The 18,559-nt window shown below is 34.2% G+C and overlaps 1 protein-coding gene across 20 annotated transcripts in view; it reads right to left on the bottom strand.

The window, feature by feature from the left end:
* The window catches only part of LOC124177730 (longitudinals lacking protein), a 102,056-nt gene that overhangs the window by 21,992 nt on the left and 61,505 nt on the right, over positions 1–18,559 (bottom strand). The window contains exons 7-8 of one of the 20 annotated variants that reach the window (XR_006869656.1): positions 16,997–17,894; positions 16,192–16,312 (exon numbers count right to left, since the gene is read on the bottom strand). The exons of 9 other annotated variants lie outside the window; for them this stretch is intronic. Coding sequence is in view for 10 of the 11 variants with exons in the window: in XM_046560436.1 (XP_046416392.1) it covers positions 17,236–17,894 (659 nt within the window). In the remaining variant the exon portion in view is untranslated. Of the gene's footprint in view, positions 1–3,277; positions 4,840–5,279; positions 5,794–7,758; positions 8,215–10,463; positions 10,889–13,016; positions 13,271–15,694; positions 16,313–16,971; positions 17,895–18,132; positions 18,529–18,559 lie in introns of those variants that run through there. 10 more of the 20 variants (XM_046560442.1, XM_046560471.1, XM_046560441.1 and 7 more) reach the window with 10 other exon arrangements.

The following is an 18,559-nucleotide window of genomic DNA, read 5'->3' as shown; positions in this document are numbered from 1 at the left end:
TGTATTAGTGGCCACTAGCAAGCGATATTGACCACCTGAATTAGCAAGGCCTCGTGAGGCGGTATTATGATTATGATTTGTTGTTATTATTATTACTATTGTTATTATTATTATTTTTATCGCCTATTCTATTACTTTCATATTAACTATGAAGGATGAATATTTCACACCTGACAGTATTTCACTTTTTTCTTTCGTTCTTGCTTTCTTCCTGAAGTTACTTTCTTTGCAGACTATAGGCGTCCGATTGATAAGCTGAGTTTACGTCGCACGAAGAGACGCTACGCCGTTGCAATCAGCTTGTCAAATTTTCCCTGGGTCACAAACTTACGCCAAATATATATCATATCAGCAGTCTAAAATATCAGTGAAAATATCTTACCGCTTTTAAAAAAGTTCGTCTTTATCACTGGTAATAGATCTGCATTTTTCAAATATCACAATAGGAAAAAAAAAACCGTTTTACAATCGATCGATTGAAAAAATTTCAAACCTTGTTTAGATTAAAGAAAATCTGTCTGGTTTATTGCTCGGTATAAATTGAATCAACGCGTAATCGATATGCTTTCGGAGTGAAAGTTGCTTATTGATTTTTTGTTGTTTGCCTTTTTCACAATATTGATAAGCTGATATGCAACGCGTTGCTTTGCAATTGACTGGAAAATCCTATCTTCTAAAACCTGGTTATTTCTGAATTATTATTATTTATTACTATTATTCCCTCGTTTCGTATTGGGTGAACTTAGGTGTATGAATTAATGAATATTAGTTTAGTTTGTTTCATAAATATTGTCTACATATGGAAAAGTTGGATAGCTATGGGGTGTGTTTGGCGTGGCATAGGAATATGGGACCCCGCCAAGGATACCTGAGTATGGTTGTTTGCTAGCGAAGAAAAAAAAATAAAAAAAAATTGTAATAAGAACTTCCTAGATAAATTTCTCAGAAAATCCTTAGTCATAGAACAGTTTCCTGGCAGGAAAGCAAGGAAACAACGCATAATAAATGCAGCAATTAAAGGACTCTACGATTAAAGCGAGCGAATTTTCAGCCGTACTCAGCATTTGGCACTTGATCACGCGACCTGATCTGGCTGGAAGAAAATATTTAAAGTAATGTATATAAGCTTTCTAAAAATATTGATGTACCATTAAAAATAAAATATATAAATGCATCGGAGGAATCAATTGTACATTGCCTGACGTCAATATCTGAGTCTAAATTCAATGCTACATAGTAACGAGTAAATGAGAATATGGGATTCTTAGTTTGTTGTTGATTGCTTATTTTTTTCTTTCCTTCCTTTTTTCAACTAGAATCTTACAAATATAACTTGCCAGCGCCAGTGTTTCAGGTCAATTAAGGAATGAAATTTCAATGTCCCCAGTAAGCCACATACCCACGAAACTATCCATTAAAATATGGAACCAGTGTGACCAGAATGGTTGCTATGGAAGAGTTCCGGCAAACCGGATGGTTTTTCTAACTTGGAGCAACTCAAAACCATCAATTTCAAGGCTATCATTGCCCTCGTACAAGCGAATAATGTATTTTCCTCTACCAATACGTATATTTATGTCTTTCACGATTCTTCATCTTTCTTCTTCTTTCTTTTTTCGAGATTGACTGACTTATACAAATAAGTATATTAAAATTTCTATTTTTTTTTTTTTTTAAATAGAAAAAAAAAAATTTAAATAAAAAAGAACCCTCTCTTATAATTAAATAGTATGTTTAATACAGAGTTGCCCCTAGCGAGATTAACGTTTTCTCTTTTCAGTATTTTATCACCTTATCAGCTGCAACAGCAACATATATAATTATCATTTTTCAATTATTCCTTAAAAAAATTTACGCATAAGTATATGATACGTACATAGTATAATGTGTGTACGTACACATATTTATGTATAAATTGAAAAAGCTCAAGGTTGTCCTGTATCGATCATTCGTTCAACGCTCGGTTACCATTATCTGCGTTAAATTAGGGGATGGGTGCACGTTCTTAAGGAATGATCGATCCGTACGTGATTTTTGATTTCTCTTCTACTGAAATTGCGATTAAACTAACTCCTGCTTGTAAATTTTTTCCTTGTGCATTCGCTCCATGTGACGTGCGATGTGCATTTTTTGCTTGGCACGATATACACAATGCGGGCATTGAAATTGTGGCTCCTTTCCACACTCCCATTTTTGATGATTGCGCAAAGAACTTTTTAGTTTATACACCCTTCCGCAAGCTGGACAATTGAATCCACCTTCAGGGTTCGATGAACCGACACTAAATCTTTTGCTAAGACCAGCACCAGATCGCCACATTATCGATGGAACGCTCCAACGCTGCCACGCTGCCGCCCACTTGAGCCCCGTAATGCTTAAATCCTCAGCTGGAACAAATTTTCGTTTTATTAGTCCAGATACAATCGAAAGCTTAATACTAAGCAAGAAGACACGGGAATTGGTACCGGAATATTAAAAACTAAACGATTATCTTGTATTCGTGAACCTGTGAAATAAAATCGTTTTACCATTAAATTTAAGGGCTAAAGTGAAGTGCTGAAATTGAAAACAAAGCTAGGTTCTTATGACCCCATTCAAGAGCAAACAGATTGTATAGTCTTTAAAAAGTAAGTTAAAAAACCAGCACCTGTAGGAGTTAAGAATCTTGTTACGTCAAGCTGAAAATTTTCGTTGGTATGTATTGCGTTCGATATTTGTCCATGTTTGTTTTGTAAATTATTTGTTGTGATAGTGTAAACTAACTAGGCATATGTAATTTATATTTTTTATTATATATAGTATAGATGTATCCTTACATTTGAGCCCCAAGCAGGATTGAAGTAGCTAGCTATGAGTCGATATGAGCTGGTACTGCATACTTCAAAAGAAATAATGCAAATAAATTTGTGCACCACTCGCTTAACGGAGTCACTAAACTATTTGTTTTACACAATTATTTGTCATATATTTTTTTGAAAAATGCAGGATGAAACGGTGCAGCCACTATATACAGAAAAGATATTTAGCAATCGTGCTACTCTCCGTTATCAAGAAATTACCTAATAATTCAACATTGCAACTAACCGACTACTTCGATGAAAAACTATAACAATATTAATAATAATCTTAACAGTACACTTCGGTATTGAATTGCATATTTTCATGGCAACGGAGAGCACCAGTGTGTAAGATGAAGTGTTAAGGTTTAAATAGCTGTAGAATGCAAAATGCTTGTGAAACAGCAAACAGGAAAATAACTTAACTCCATATTTCTATCGCATATTTTCTAAATGGGGATTTACATTTTTATTCAGAACACAAGTTGGATCATAGAATATTTGCCGACAATAATTAGCAAACAAATTACAGATGATCACTGTTAGCACACCTGTTGGAGAAAGCACGATTTTTACGATTAAGAACAAAAAGAAATAAAAAAACAGCAAAAAACAGAATGATCGTTACTTTTGTTACCTTGGCATGTTTGTCTCTTACCAATTTGGTATCATTCGGTTCTTAAATACTAAATACTTTATAAACGGGTAATTATTAGTACTGTGTGATTAATCGATGGACCTAAGTTGCCTCATAATAATTCTACAGGTCAATCGGTATATGGCTTGCAACTCATTTACCATGTTTGAACTAGACTCGTCTCTGAGCGACGTATACAGAATCTGAGTAGTGACTTACATATGTAGGTATACAGAATCTATATACAGGAGTTTCGATTCATATACCGATTGACCAGACGAATTATAATGAGGCAAGTTGGACTAATCAATGAATCGGAAAAACGATTATTCAAGATTCGATTAATCGGTTAATCGAGAAAAACGATTAATCGGTTAATCGAGAAAAACGATTAACCGAAGCTGCTGATTAATCGATTAATTGCACAGCACTGGTAATTGCGTAATTTACTAATGGAAACGATAATCTTATCAATTAGGTAGTAAAGGGATAGAAAAATAGATTTTCTTTCAAATTTTTTTTTTCTCACCATTCACTAACGTACGTTCGTGAAAATTAGTTCTAACATATGAAATCGCAATAAGGCACTTACATTAAAGAGTATAACACATTAAATAGTATTGGTTTTGGTCAGATAAACACGAAGTTTGTTGATTCCATTTCATTTCCCTATCTAAAATTAATAATAGTCGATTGAGAGATCAAAATTTCAGAGATCACCCCTCGATAATTATAATATAGACGATACTTTTACAGTTCGTATAAAATTCACGATGCAGACCGACTGTCTGCATTATAATACTAAGATCAGTATTAGCTAATGAGACAGATCACGGGGTTAACAATTAAAACTAATTGAAGCACGGGGGTATTATTAAGTAGCGATATTCATGTTTCGTTCAACGACGCCATTGCTCGCCAAAAAGTCAACAGCGCCTACTCCTGCATCTCTCTTTGTTTAAGTTACTCATAAAAATTAGTTTCGGGTTCAGTCAATTTCAACTTTAGGCACAGTATAGGCCATCAGATACTCCTCCATGTCACCAATTTTGTCCATATGCTGCCTTCGTATGTGTCGCAGCCAGTGAGCTTTACGCTTACACCGCTGTGAACAGAAGGGGCATTGAAATTGTGGCTCTTTTCCACACTCCCACTGAACGTGGCGTTGCAGGGAGTCTTTTCGCATGTAGCATCTGCCACACTTTGAGCATGCAAATTGTCCCATTGGCTTCTTGGCGCCAAACGTTGCTTTTGGTATCTTCAGTTCGGTCGTATTTGCTACTTGACCCGCGCTACTGCAATTCTGCCACCACGCTTTCCACGATTGCATTGGTAGGTCTGCCGTTTCATCCCCAGAGTTGAAATCTGAAAAGAAATACTGTTTCAGATATGTTCTACGCAATTCACTATTTTCCCTCCACCACCTTGGTACGAATACGAATTTATACTATTATTATGTTTTCCTTTTTTCCGTTACTCAACGTACAATTCTCCTTGCAAAATAAGACCACAACATACTTCTGTAAAAGAAGAGAAAAAAAAAATCATTCTTAGACAACCCGAATGCAATAATGTATAATAATAAAATATCAGAACGTCTAGTCAAGAATATTTTATATTTAAACAATTAACAAGCAATGTATTATTGACAATGTATATGAAGCGATTTTAATATTGTTATACACGTCAAACAAATCCAATCTACCTGGTACCATATGCTGTACGATATTCATCTTCAAGTTGGGAGCGAAAATTATACAAAAATTATACAATCAATCAGAGGAAATACGTTATTTTTTTTTTTCTAAATAACAGTTTATGGATAACGGTGAGGTTGATTTTAATGAAAGAACATGTTCGTTTTCTCGTATATTTATTCCACAAATCATTGGAGCTCTGTATCTCACGTCGATCACTAAAATATCGATCTGCCGATTCTGTTGAGATAAAATCATACCAGATCATTTCACAGAGTTCAGAGATATCTCATTGAAATTTCAACCACTTGTATAGGCAAAATGGTGCTTCGTATCAATCCATTCTTATATGCTAATGTTAAGTATAACTTAATTTCATCTTACAATAAAACAAATTGTCCCTGATTCAGAATATTTGTTTGTGGATGTTGACTCGCTATGTGTCTAAGTACGTTAGCTTTGTGATGCGACTTGTATATGCAGAGACCGCAGCTGTATTTCTTTTCCCTTCCGCATACATTTTTGTGATTCCAACAGGATTTCGACGATTTGTAGTACTTCAGACACTTGTTACATTGGTACGGCGTCACTTTCACGCTTGGGAATCCCCAACAATAATCCCCTGTAACAATAAATTCATTGTAAGACTGTTCGAAAGAGTAGATAGATTTATATTAATTTATTTCTTTATTTTTTCACACGTTCTTATGTTTAGGCTAAACAACAAAGTTAGGCAATGTCCTGAAAGATTGTTAGTAATTAGAAGTTCGACAGTTTGCGTTATAGTTTAGAGTATTTGAATTCTATTATTATCATGTCGCAAACCCAATTCCTTGGAATATGAATTGCGATTTGAATTGAGAGAAGACAATAGAAATACCAAGGATACCTAAATAAAGTAAAATGTATCAGGTTGAATATTATTGTGGACCACATTCATAAATCGTTTATTTATATAGGGAGTTTGCGGAAAGTCGGAATAACATAAAAAAAATAGATGTTACTGACGATACATACCATCATTTCATATATTTCAATATCCCAAAGATAAGTAACTAATTTAAATTTTGACTGGTGGATCAATTTATTAAGGAATAATAAATTAATCAGTTGAACTTTACATATGTTGAAAATAACTTCAGAAAAAAAAAAAAATTCTCTCTTTATACCAACACACAAATCGTGTGTGTTATATCAAGAGCGATATGCGCATATAATTTCCAACTCAAGTTAAGTCACTTTTCAACACTTTTATAAATTATTTTCTCTTGTTTTCGATTTTTTTTTTCAAATTCCTACACACATACAAATGGGACATCATTTTCTTATGTTGCATCATGTGTCTTTGAAGATTGCCCTTTCTAAGGGATTTGTAGTTGCACAACATACACACAAATTTTGGTTCTCGATTGCATTCAACCCTTCGATGAAACTCTAGTGCTGCAATTGTGCTGTATCTTCTCGGACACGAGCGACACACAAAATCTTTACGATCGATCGTCAGCGTCGAAGTCCACGTCTGGCAAAAACCTGGAATATAAAATTGAAATAAGTCAATGGGTAAGGATTGCGTTTTATTATAAAGATACAGATATTAGACGATTATCTGTAACACATATTCAAATTTTTTCCAGGAATGGTAACACACATCGCAACTCAAAATTACTATTATGTGTCTTCGGTAATAACTAAAATGCTTAATCTCTTGCCCCTGAAGAACTGAGTGAAATGATTAGAATCGTATAATAAGATATTTGAACATTTATTTGACAATCTCTTGGGTCAAAACATTTTTCATACCGTTTGGATATATTTACAATCACCAATGCTGACCTCTCTAACTTCTACACCCCTACAATGCGGAGAAGTTTATTAATTTATAAATTTTCAAATATGATGTGCCGCACACTTTTATAAGTTAATAATTCTTGACCATCAATGAAAATTTAATAACATATATTGCATGCCTCCCAAAGCGTACGACGGCAAAATAAAACTTGGCCAAATTCTATTTGCCTAAGAAATTTCCATGCGTATATATTTGCTATATGAGTATACAGCGTGTTCAGACTTATTTATCATGTTTGCGTATTCGTGCGATAAATGGTATTTAATATTTCGATTCTTGTTCGTACATAAGATTATTACAGGACGTTGTTTCACAGACCATAACACAACCATCGATTGAACATACACAATTACTATGATCATAACATGTTGAATAAATCTGGTTTCCGTACTCGTATCTAATACAACTTCGGTTCTCTGCGACACAATAGATTTTATATGCCCGAATATACTATTGAGCACGTACATATGAAACATTGTTTAAATTACATTAGTTCTTATACATGGTTTTAACCAAGGTATATCATACATCATTCTTGTGCACAACAAAATTCCTCTGCCAAGCTGCAGAATGTCCAGCAAAATACTTTGTGCTTACACGATGTTTAATAAAATGAAGAAACACTGATATATGCATCGAAATGTGTAAAACAGAAATTTCATGTCATATGAAAATCAATAAAATTTATATAAACTAATCACTAAAACATAAATAAAACTTTATGAAATTGTTGTATAGTCATTATTACTCCGTAGTAAATACTTATCAAACGATATGATGATTATGATAATAAAATTAAATATTGTGCAGTTTATACTGTGTACAAGTTGTGAAATTTTTTTTCATGTTCCACAAGTTTATCTCGTCTGTAAAATTTTTTTGGACACAAAATACAGTGATGCTTAGGCTCTTCGATGTGCAATTTCATATGCGCGACCAAGTTGTGTTTATATTTAAACCATCCTTGGCATATGCGGCATTGATACTTTGGTGCCTTGCCGCATTCGACTCGTAAATGGCGTTTCAGACACGAGCTACGCATGTAAAAGCGATTACAGTTTGGGCACTTGTAAGTAGATTGGCCCCGAGCTGTTCGCACAGGTTGAAATACATTCTGGGCGACTTTGAAGTTAGGTGTTGGTACATTAAATGGTTCGCTCTTGAGCAATGATCCCAGTCTTTGTGTCCAGAGACCTGAAATAAAAAAAAAAAATTCAAATGAAATATATGTTCGTTTGATTTATTTTTTTTGACTGATTAGTTATTATAATTTCTGAAAGTAAATCAAATTATAAAACATTGTCATGTCTTAGATTGTGGTGAAATGTTAATTGTGTTGATCATTCTTAACCATATTTAGCCCCATAAATACTTCGTTCTCCATTGTAAACACGCTGAAACAATCAACCAACTGAAATATTGAAGATATGTAATCAAGGAGTTTTTTGCAAGCTGCGTATGCACAATGAAAAAAAAATTTGCAATTTGAAAATAGAAGAAAGAAAAATCATTTCACAGCTCCGCACCACTGATAAAAGTGTCACTCAATTTCAACAAGTACAGGTATTGAATATTATTTTTGGTTATTCAAATTCTGAACTGCAGCATTCTTTATTGAAACATCAAAACTGCCGGATGCTTGTTACAAAATTTCAGTAGAATCTGGACTCTGTTCTGTTCCAACGAAACCAATTTCTTCTGAACCCTGACGTCCTCCGCACACATTTACTGTATCCAAAGGCATAGATCTTCTTTTGATAATGCATGCGTGTCACAGTTTTTTGGGCTGACTCTGCAGTCGCTGAAACCAAACCTTTCAATAATATTAGTAAAAATGATTGTATTAAGATTTCAAAACCTTCTTTGCATAGATGACAAACTGAAAAAATAGTGTGAACGATTTTTCAACATTTTCCGATCGACGTTTCACAATAAAGATTCTAAAATAATACAGAAAATCATCGTTTATATTAGACATTATTGATCGCAATACGAATGTGAACCTGTCCAGCGATCAGAACAAATTTAACCTCTCCTGAAAAGTGTGGAAGAGCAAATGTTAGTTATTTTGAAACATAGTACAAGAGATCGAATGTTCTTGCAATAGTGAACATCGCAGGAATTCTGTACATTGTAAATAACGCTAAGTAAAAATGATGGGTTTTACATGTCAGTTAGACATAGAAAAGAAATTAGATCTTCTATTCAGTGCCAAGTTCGTTTCTTTCATTTAATCTCTAATATTCACAATAGTATATTGAATAAATAGATGAGTCCTCTCAACTATTGGAATACGCTGATCTTAAATTTGCTATATCTATATATTATGCCTACCCTAATGGCAAATACAGGAGTTGTCATTATCAATACAGTAATTGAACGTAAGTACAGAAAATTGGATTACTAATGTTCATAATTATGTCTGACGATATTTTGTCAATTCGCATGTCGATTACATGTGTATTACGATTTGAAGATTCATGGAATGCCTGTCCAGTCCATTTTCAGATTGTTGCATAGGCACGTGAGGTAAGAAATTTAACGAAAGTATTACAGATACTAAAATAAAAAGACCTCTATCCAAAATACCCCTTAAAAGAGTGTTCCTTTCTTATTACAAAAAGTCGCCGAATAAACCCTTCCAAAAAAGTAGGTAGAAAAAAAAAAATTTCTTTTTTTTATAAATAGAAGAAATATTAAGATGTTTCCAAATATATTTATCGCTTTATCTACTTAGTAAAGAATGTTAGAGTGTTCTTAAGTATAGGGTGTACCAAAAGTCCGAATTACAATAGTTATTATTAATAACATTACCAATAATAATAGCGTAAGAGTAAAAAAAAACTCCAATTATTTATAATTATCATAAACGGGAAGTAACAAGTTCGTCGAATGTCCTCGTGTGGGACACCAAGTCAAATACTGATGTATAAAAAATACTGGACGAAAGCCTTACAAGACCTGCTTATCCAAGGAATGAAAACGTATATTTCATTTCAAATAAATAAAAGTATTATCAAATAATTATAGCTAATATGCTGCATCAACAATGTCAATCAATCGTGTAACAGAAAGTCCAACACGTAATCAAGTAGTTAAAGTTTTACATTTTAAAATGAGATTTTTATGCCTGAAATAATTGAATGCACAGTGAATCAATGCTGTATAAGATAATTACTTGAGGTAATCTCGAAATCAATATACCGATATAAATTACACCCACCAAAATTTGCAATCGTATAAATAAATTCGAAAATTACTACGTTATTATATGTAATCAGAGTGCGGAAAAAAACGTAATAAGAATATCCTCAATAGTCATGACGGTGAGTAAAACGACTACTTAAAAAGTAACTGTTGCGAGAATTAATTTAAAAACTGTAGAAAACAAAAAAAAAAAAAAAATAGAAAAAAAAACCGCCAAAGATACACAGCAATCAATTATAACAAATTTCTATCTACATACTGTCGCTGAAACCGAGTTTCTGATGGTGACGTTTGTAATGGACAGTTAAATTTCCACGCTGACGTGCTTTGTATGGACATTCGGGACACTGAAACGCCGGCGGCTTTCCACCACACTCAACCATTTCGTGCCTACGCATTGTGCTCTTCCAGCGGTAGCCTTTTCCACAAAATCTGCACCTGAATTTGCGCTGTTGTTCGTGCGGAACACCCATGTAAACAACACTGAGATCCCTGGGCTGTGGCAGCACCTCGAAGGAATCAGGAAAAACTACTTCTCTCGTTCGATCATTGCTTTCATGGGAGCTTTCGTAGCTGTCTCTACTTCTGTCACGACTGACACGATTTTTCTTCATGGAATGTTTGTAATCAGAACGTAACAATGACAACAGAGCTCCCATACCTGTAACAAAATCAACCAAAAACAAAAAGAAATTAAAATAACTAAAAACATAATTGAAATGGTAATAAATAACGAAGACCAAAAAAAAAAGGAAAAATAAAACCAAAAGAAATAGAAATTAATATTACAATTAATTATTAGCCCGTAACCACCAACACAAACGATGTAGCCAATAACCCAAAAGATTCCCAATTAAATTTTGTAACATAACAATTAAGAGTCAAATGGTCTATTTACAGAACCTAAGATCATTGGAGTACGTCAAGTTACATCTGTTTTTAAGAGTTACTTGAGTGTTCATTTTTTCCTTTAATATTGTTATTACGTTCCATTTGCAATGAAAATTGATTTTACCAGTTGTCTTGTGTCTCCTAAAAACTGCCAGCAGTTACAATAAAATAATCATATTTTTTCTCTTTCTTTCTCTCTCTCTTTCTTTCTTTTTCTCTTTCAAGTAAACCGGCGTACAAGTGAGTCATTGTAGTAACATTTATAAATACAATTTTGTGTTGATATAACTTTGAGAATGGAGCAGTTATACAAATAAATCATACTGCTTTGTTATGAGCGATAAGGCACAAACTGTCTTATATTAAAATATTACTACAATTTAAAGAATAATAATTATACTTAAATACTAACAGAGAATGAGTACATATGTATATGTATGAAATACAAATAAAGTGTAATATGTATATTAAATAAATTTAGAGATTTTTATGGAGATTCATGGAATTGTTCTTCATTCAAAACACTCGTCTTCCATGCACAGCGAGCATATGCTTATGAAGAGTGTTCTTTTGAGTCATTCTCTTATCACAAACTGGGCACACAAATGGCTTCCTGCTTCCGCATTCGTATCTCATGTGACGATTCAGCGAACTCCTGAGTTCGTAACTCCTGTGGCAATGATTGCAGGGATATTTTTTCTTGGATAATTCAAGCGTCGAGATCGCTATACGGCCTGTAACAAAATTTTGATAGGCTTGTTAATTCAAAGTCTCTGACCTTACGAGGGCATTCATACCTTCTTACTGTTACGTCAAAACTACCTGCTTCGTTCCGACTGTATCAACTTACAGGGACGATTGTAAATCGAGCAATATTAAGACACGAGATACTCATCGATATAATGAAAGTGAGGAAAAGACTCGAGAACATGTATGGAAATGATGGCTGAAAGAATCTGGTGAGAATAAGCAAGAAATATTCTGGGAGAAAGATAAGGATGGATAAAAAAAAATAAAGAGATGATGGAAGAATGGAAGTGATAATGGAAGAGTGAATGGATGTATGTGATAAGGAATTGGAAAAGAGCGGATGGCAGTAGATAGTAAATGGGAAACAAAAACCAAGCACCTGAGACGGCGAAACGAAAAAAAGTGAAAAGAGATTATAAGATGCAGAAATGTTGATGTACGAACAAAAAATGTTAAAATATAAAATGTGAGACACGAAATGCATAAAATGGTTGTAAGGCTGTGAATTAGTAAATAATGTACAAAGTCTGTAAAACAGTGTAAACGAATTTATATATGTACGAGGTAAGATAAAATGTAGAATGAGAAAAATTAAAGAAAAAGGAAGTGCGTAGAGGTCAGAGAGGGCTAGCAGCACTTTTGTGATAGCAATGTAATTAAGGAAAGTGTACAAATGTATACATTAAGAATTGGTATCGTAATGGAAAATGAGACACAAGTACTTGCGACGCGAAGCGGATCGATAAGCCTACAATACAATACAATACGTATTCATTGATATAACTTTTATTCTCCGTTAGTTGTCAACATTATTTCTCCACGTAGTTTAAAACGTGAATCACAACAGAATATTTTTTAGTTTCTCTTCAAGGTGTCGTGTCGAATACCCAAGTGACTGACAAGCCTCTTAATCTCTACACTGTATCGTAATGATTTGGTATTCACTTCGTGGTGTGAATTTCTGTACAACGATTATAAATAAAAGCGCTGAATATTCTCGAAAGTTATAAGGAAATTTTTAACACCATTCATGAGATGATAATAAAAAATTAAATGAATAAATTAAAATAATCGCTTTAACAATATTCGATAAAAAATGTATTTGAAAAGGATGGCTTTGAAACCGTTTTGCTGTGATAATGAAAATATATTATTTCGAATGATTATTTGTCTGCAAATCCTTTCGTCACATAACTGGGCAAACTATGCAATCTGAACAAGTGGTTTCTGATATTTTCTTTGCGCTTAGTCTTGAAGTCACAGAATTGACAGAAGTATACTGCCGCCTTGCCACACTCCTTGTGTACGTGGCGATGCAGTGACGAATAATGACTATATTGTCTTGAGCACTTGTCGCATTGGTATAACTTCAACACGTTTGATCTCCGTCTACGTACTTCACCTGAAACATATATCAACTGTTAAATAAAGTTCAATTTCCAGCAATGTAATCGTTTGGTACGAAATAGATACAGTTGAAAATTTTACAATGATAAGATTATATATTCAGTTTAGAATTATTGCGTGATTGATAAACAGGATGAAATTGTGTGGAATCTTTTCCGATTCAATGGTAATAAAAATGGTTGTTCGTGTAGACAATGTATGTTAGTTTGCTGAAATACAATTTTGGAGAGTTATACCTGTCAGATCTCACTGAACTCACGCTTGACGCAACAATGTCATAATGTAACAATTTATTTTACAAAAATATATCACCACACAATACAGCTGCAGATATGATTAAGCGAAAGCAAAATTATTTTATTTTACAATAAGACTCGTTTGTTCAAATCAAGATTATTAATTGTTGACGTTGTATAACATTTTATAATGGATTTGTTTGATGAATTCTTCGTTGCCAGACGTTAGTAAAACTGGCCAACATTCCGGACTTTCCCTCACATGACGGTGTAGCGATTTTTTCCATTTGTACGATTTAGCGCAAGCAAAGCAGGTGTTGTATCCTGAAAAATAAGTTATAATCAATAAATACGGTAACTGTCACAATTTAAGTTTATTACATTTTAATGTGCAGGCTTATTATAACTTTACGTGGACGTGGACATTCATAAAGCAAACGTCGATACATGTTTAATAGAGTCCAAAATTTATTCACCATATTTGATTAAATAACAGGTACAATTATACCGTTTCAAAAGAACAGCCAGACCTTGATACATCAGTGATCGAGGTAGTAGATTTTCTTCTAATTGAGAAAATCGTTTAAATTATATTGTAGCTCAGTCTTACCGTTAACGTTGTAAATAGCAAGTCCTAACTCAGTGTAAACTTTTTCGTTTGTCTAACTAGTACACGAAGGAAATGTATCATTGTGTTTTTATTACAATACTGAATAATATCCGCTTTGTCGGAGTGAAACAGATCATACTTATATTACGTTAAAAAATATCAGGCTAATATTTGTTGCTGAGTAAATTTCGTGCCGATCAATTTATTTGGCATATCTATGGGAGGTGTTTTTTTCGTATGTGCTTCAGCAAATTACAATTTAATTTCGATTTCTTGGGACAATATGGACATTGATACTTCGGGGCCTGTCCACACTCTTCTCTTATGTGTCTGGATAAAGAACTCTGGTACATATATACATTTCCACACATTTTGCACAGATGGTTTTGACTCGACGCTATAAAACCTGTAATAAAAAATAAGTACGATAAGAAATTGTGGCTTTATATGCAATTAAGAAGTTGACAAATGTACAATAAATCACTATACAAATATAGGTTAATAATTAAATGTCAATAATGAAAATACTGTTTTAGGAAAATTACATGTCATTATCATTGTCATCGCATATTCACTGCGGCAAAGTGATACCGCGAAAATATGTTTGCCAATGTTAGTTCAGCAAAGTATTTTTCCTCCAACGATGAACTGGATAAAAGTAAATTAATAACTGTGTAATAAGAGCATAACAAATTGGCAAAGGTACAACCGCTAATGTATATGGACATGGTTTAAGCATATTTCATAACTATACGTCAAAGTTTTGTAGGAAACATTTATTTTGCAGTAGGAATCTGGTAATCAAATATAAAATTGCAACAATCAAATCTTCAAAATTGCCTCCCAATTTCCTCAAAGACGGTGCTTCGCTCGTATATGTTTTAACAAATTACAGTACAGTTTGGATTTCTGTGGGCAATTTGGGCATTGATACTTTGGAAGTTGCCCGCATTCTTCTCTGACGTGCCTGCGCAGGGACCGTCTATACTTGTATGAATTTCCACACCCTTTGCACACATGATTGCCTGCCGTAGCGACGCCTGAAAAAAATGTACCACATCACTCATATATAGCAATGACGAATATCGTTCGTTTGCATACACAATATTATAATCACGCCTGTCCTAAGTTTACACACAGCATCATTTTCGCCAATTCTCAGACGCGCCAAAAATCATATATAATGAAAACTTTGATCCTACAAAGTCATACATTTGTCAGTTGACCCGGCGGCTTATCAACTAGTAGGAATCGTTACGTGGAGTTCTCGAACGGAAATAATTTGCAAAGTTAGCGTATTAGTCAACAGTTTAGATTGTTAGCTCGATAAGCGCTACTGATCTATCGATAATGCATTCGTTGTGGTATGAAGCATGCCTTAGTAATACGAACGGAGCATCGAACGAATCCTGGCTTTACAGCATTCAATATTTTTTACCAATTCATGTTGAACATTCTTGGAAAAGCATAATACTACAAAGATGCTCGTTTATTGTGTTTTTATTATCATCGCTATCGCCTTCTTTTTATTCAAATATCGAAGTTTCACCCTGAAAAATGTAATTACTTTTAAGGCAATATAAGTACAAAGCTTTATTCACTCTACGCGAATACATATTCGAATTCTGGTACACTCTGCACAAATTATAGAGGTAATATTAATTCAACGAAGTATGATATTACAGTTTCGCATAATGATAACGTTTAACGCAAATTGGCGTTAATATAATTATATGTATATGTGAAGTACATCGGAGTAAAACATTTAGCAAAATAATTATTGAGGGTTGATTTTATCGATGATTGGGTAGAGACTGGATTAAAGATAGCGTAGATAATCTCAGCAGTTGCTATGTAGAGTAAGCGACAATAGATGTTATAAATGTGTAATGTTTAAATAATATGGAGGAAGTTGGATATTTACGATATGACGCTCACTTCCAGTGCCATATTGCATGACCGCGTGACCAAACCATTCATGAATTTGATGATGGCATTTTAAATTGATGCTGTTCTGCCTGATGCGCGTGCAATATAAATGCCTTAAACGCAGCAAACGGGCATAGCGAACATTTGTATTGCGGAGGTTCGCACTTGTGCTTCAGGTAGTTGCTCCACATCTTGTAAAATTTACTGCACTTGGTGCATGTGTAGCCAAGAAGCTGATCACCCATATACATCTTACGGTAAGCTGAAACAGAATAAAATCATTAGTTGTGAGTAAGGATATTCTTGTGAATTAACAATGATTTTGGCCACAGCCAAGGTTAATACAATTCAAAATTCAAGTCAGGAAAAGAAGATCAACACAGACATTATACGATTCTCTTTTCATTTTACCAAGTGTTTAAGTAAAGCTACACATATCGACGACTGTTTGTATTCATTCGATGATATGTGTTGTACTAATTTTAATATAATATGCATCTCTTGCTATCATAATGCAATAAATTTTGTATTCAGGTAAATTAAAATTATAAGATTGTCGATATTTAAAAATACGTCAGGTCGTTGTCGTTGGAAGTAATACCAAGCTATCTGAAGTATCTGGATGTTGAGTACAAATCAGCAGAATATTTGAGCCTAGATATAATTTTACTCTTAAACATGCACGTGTCTTCTACGTATAGGAAAACGACAAGGTAGAACCCGATAATTCGTTTCCCACTAACGATTGGGATCAATAACACACTGGTGATGAGATTGGCAATACACGTGCAATTTCTTCAGCTATCCTTTGAAAGCAAATTTTTCTTTTTTTAATAAAGAGTTTATTACTAATGTTATACTATTAGCATTACCTCATGACGAATACACTGAGGTATATCACGGTACATTGTTAATCGCCTAGTATCTAAAGCAGTGATTTCTATACCTGAGATAACCAAAAGTAATCGAGCAGCATTTAGTGGAAAAAATTCTTCAATCAATGAGATCACTGGTGTTTTATCTTTTGGATAGATTGTGCTGCCAAATAATATAAAAATGTGACGCAATGTTCATTTCGTTCGCCTTAAAGAACATAAATAATGAATCCTTTCAAGAACTGTTCGTTGAAAAAAACTTGGAGCGAATTGAAATGCAATATTTCCGCGCACCACGTATTTTTGTATCTCAGTTTTTATTCGTAGAACGTTTCTTCTCCATTCCATTGTTTGCAATGTGTCTAGGTCCTGTCAAATGTCTGACAAAATTTCCCTTGTAGCCTGTTCGATAATTGCAGAGGCTGCAAACGTATCGTTGTTTATCTCTTGGTCCACATTCTATGGTTCGATGACGGGATAACGAGGATGCCCACAAGTAAGCTTTCCCACAATCCCAGCACGTGTAAACACCGTCCTTTGCAACATATTTTTGCAGTTCTTTATAGCGTGGCTTATATTTAGCTACAGTTTTCCCATAAGCCAAATCTTGCTGTGATGTCGAAGTAAGCGTGTTGTAGCTTGGACTGTTTCCGACACTAGTCTCAAAAGTTTCTGTAATGTTATTTTGAACACTAGTTGTCAGACGACCCGGACATTCTCGACGATGTCGACTCAACGAAGTCGACCAGGAATAAGTTTTTCCACAGTCGCTGCACCGGTAAGCAGGTTTTTTATTTCCCAAAAGATTTTTATCGACTATTACTTCGTCTCCTCTTGGAGCATCGGACATCACGTTCAAGGTGTTAGTTTTCAAAAGCGTGGATTCCATGGCTTTGACGAAGTTTTGCTCTGGACTTTGTTTCCCGTTCGAATAGTCTTCGGCCAGTTCGTGATAGGTCATGCAGCATTCTGAAACAAACAAGTTTAAAGTTGAACAACAGTTATTGCGTTGCATGAATATTTGACAAGAGTACGGGTAGTGAATTATACAAATGTATGACAGTGCAGTGGTGATAAATGAGGAGAACTGACAAAGGTTCCGTCAGATTAAAAACGCACATGACTGTAGTTATTAAAATTATTTCAACACAACTCAATTTGCTTTACAGTCATTTAGATACAATTACAAGGTAAAATTGTATTATGTACTATACACTATAAATGTTTCTCAACATACGTTTATTCTAATGAATATCCCATTATCATCATACGACGAATAGGTAATTCTACAGAAAGAAATAAATCATTTCTTAGTGAAAGGGTTAATTCGAGTGATGCTTCTTTCTGTGCCTGTCCATGCACCACTGATATGGACTTTTGTAAGTACACAAATTGCACGCATGCTTAGGCTGAGAGTCGATACATTCGTATTTCCTATGCCTCCATAGAGATCTATGAACGGCATATGCCTTTCCACAGTTGATGCAAGTGAACGATCTTCCATAGAATCCAGCAGTTCGGTCGGAATATACACCGAAATTCTGTGATGTGCCGGCTGTCAGATAAGCCCCTCCGTCTTTTGAGTTATACTCCCGTAGAAAAGCTGGAACAACAACACATGAAAAGATTAAAAA

This window comes from Neodiprion fabricii, chromosome 3 (assembly GCF_021155785.1).
Source record: "Neodiprion fabricii isolate iyNeoFabr1 chromosome 3, iyNeoFabr1.1, whole genome shotgun sequence".
Taxonomy (NCBI): Eukaryota; Metazoa; Arthropoda; class Insecta; order Hymenoptera; family Diprionidae; genus Neodiprion; species Neodiprion fabricii.
The sequence above is the reverse complement of the archived record's forward strand: the minus strand, read 5'-3'. Positions and strand labels throughout refer to the sequence as shown.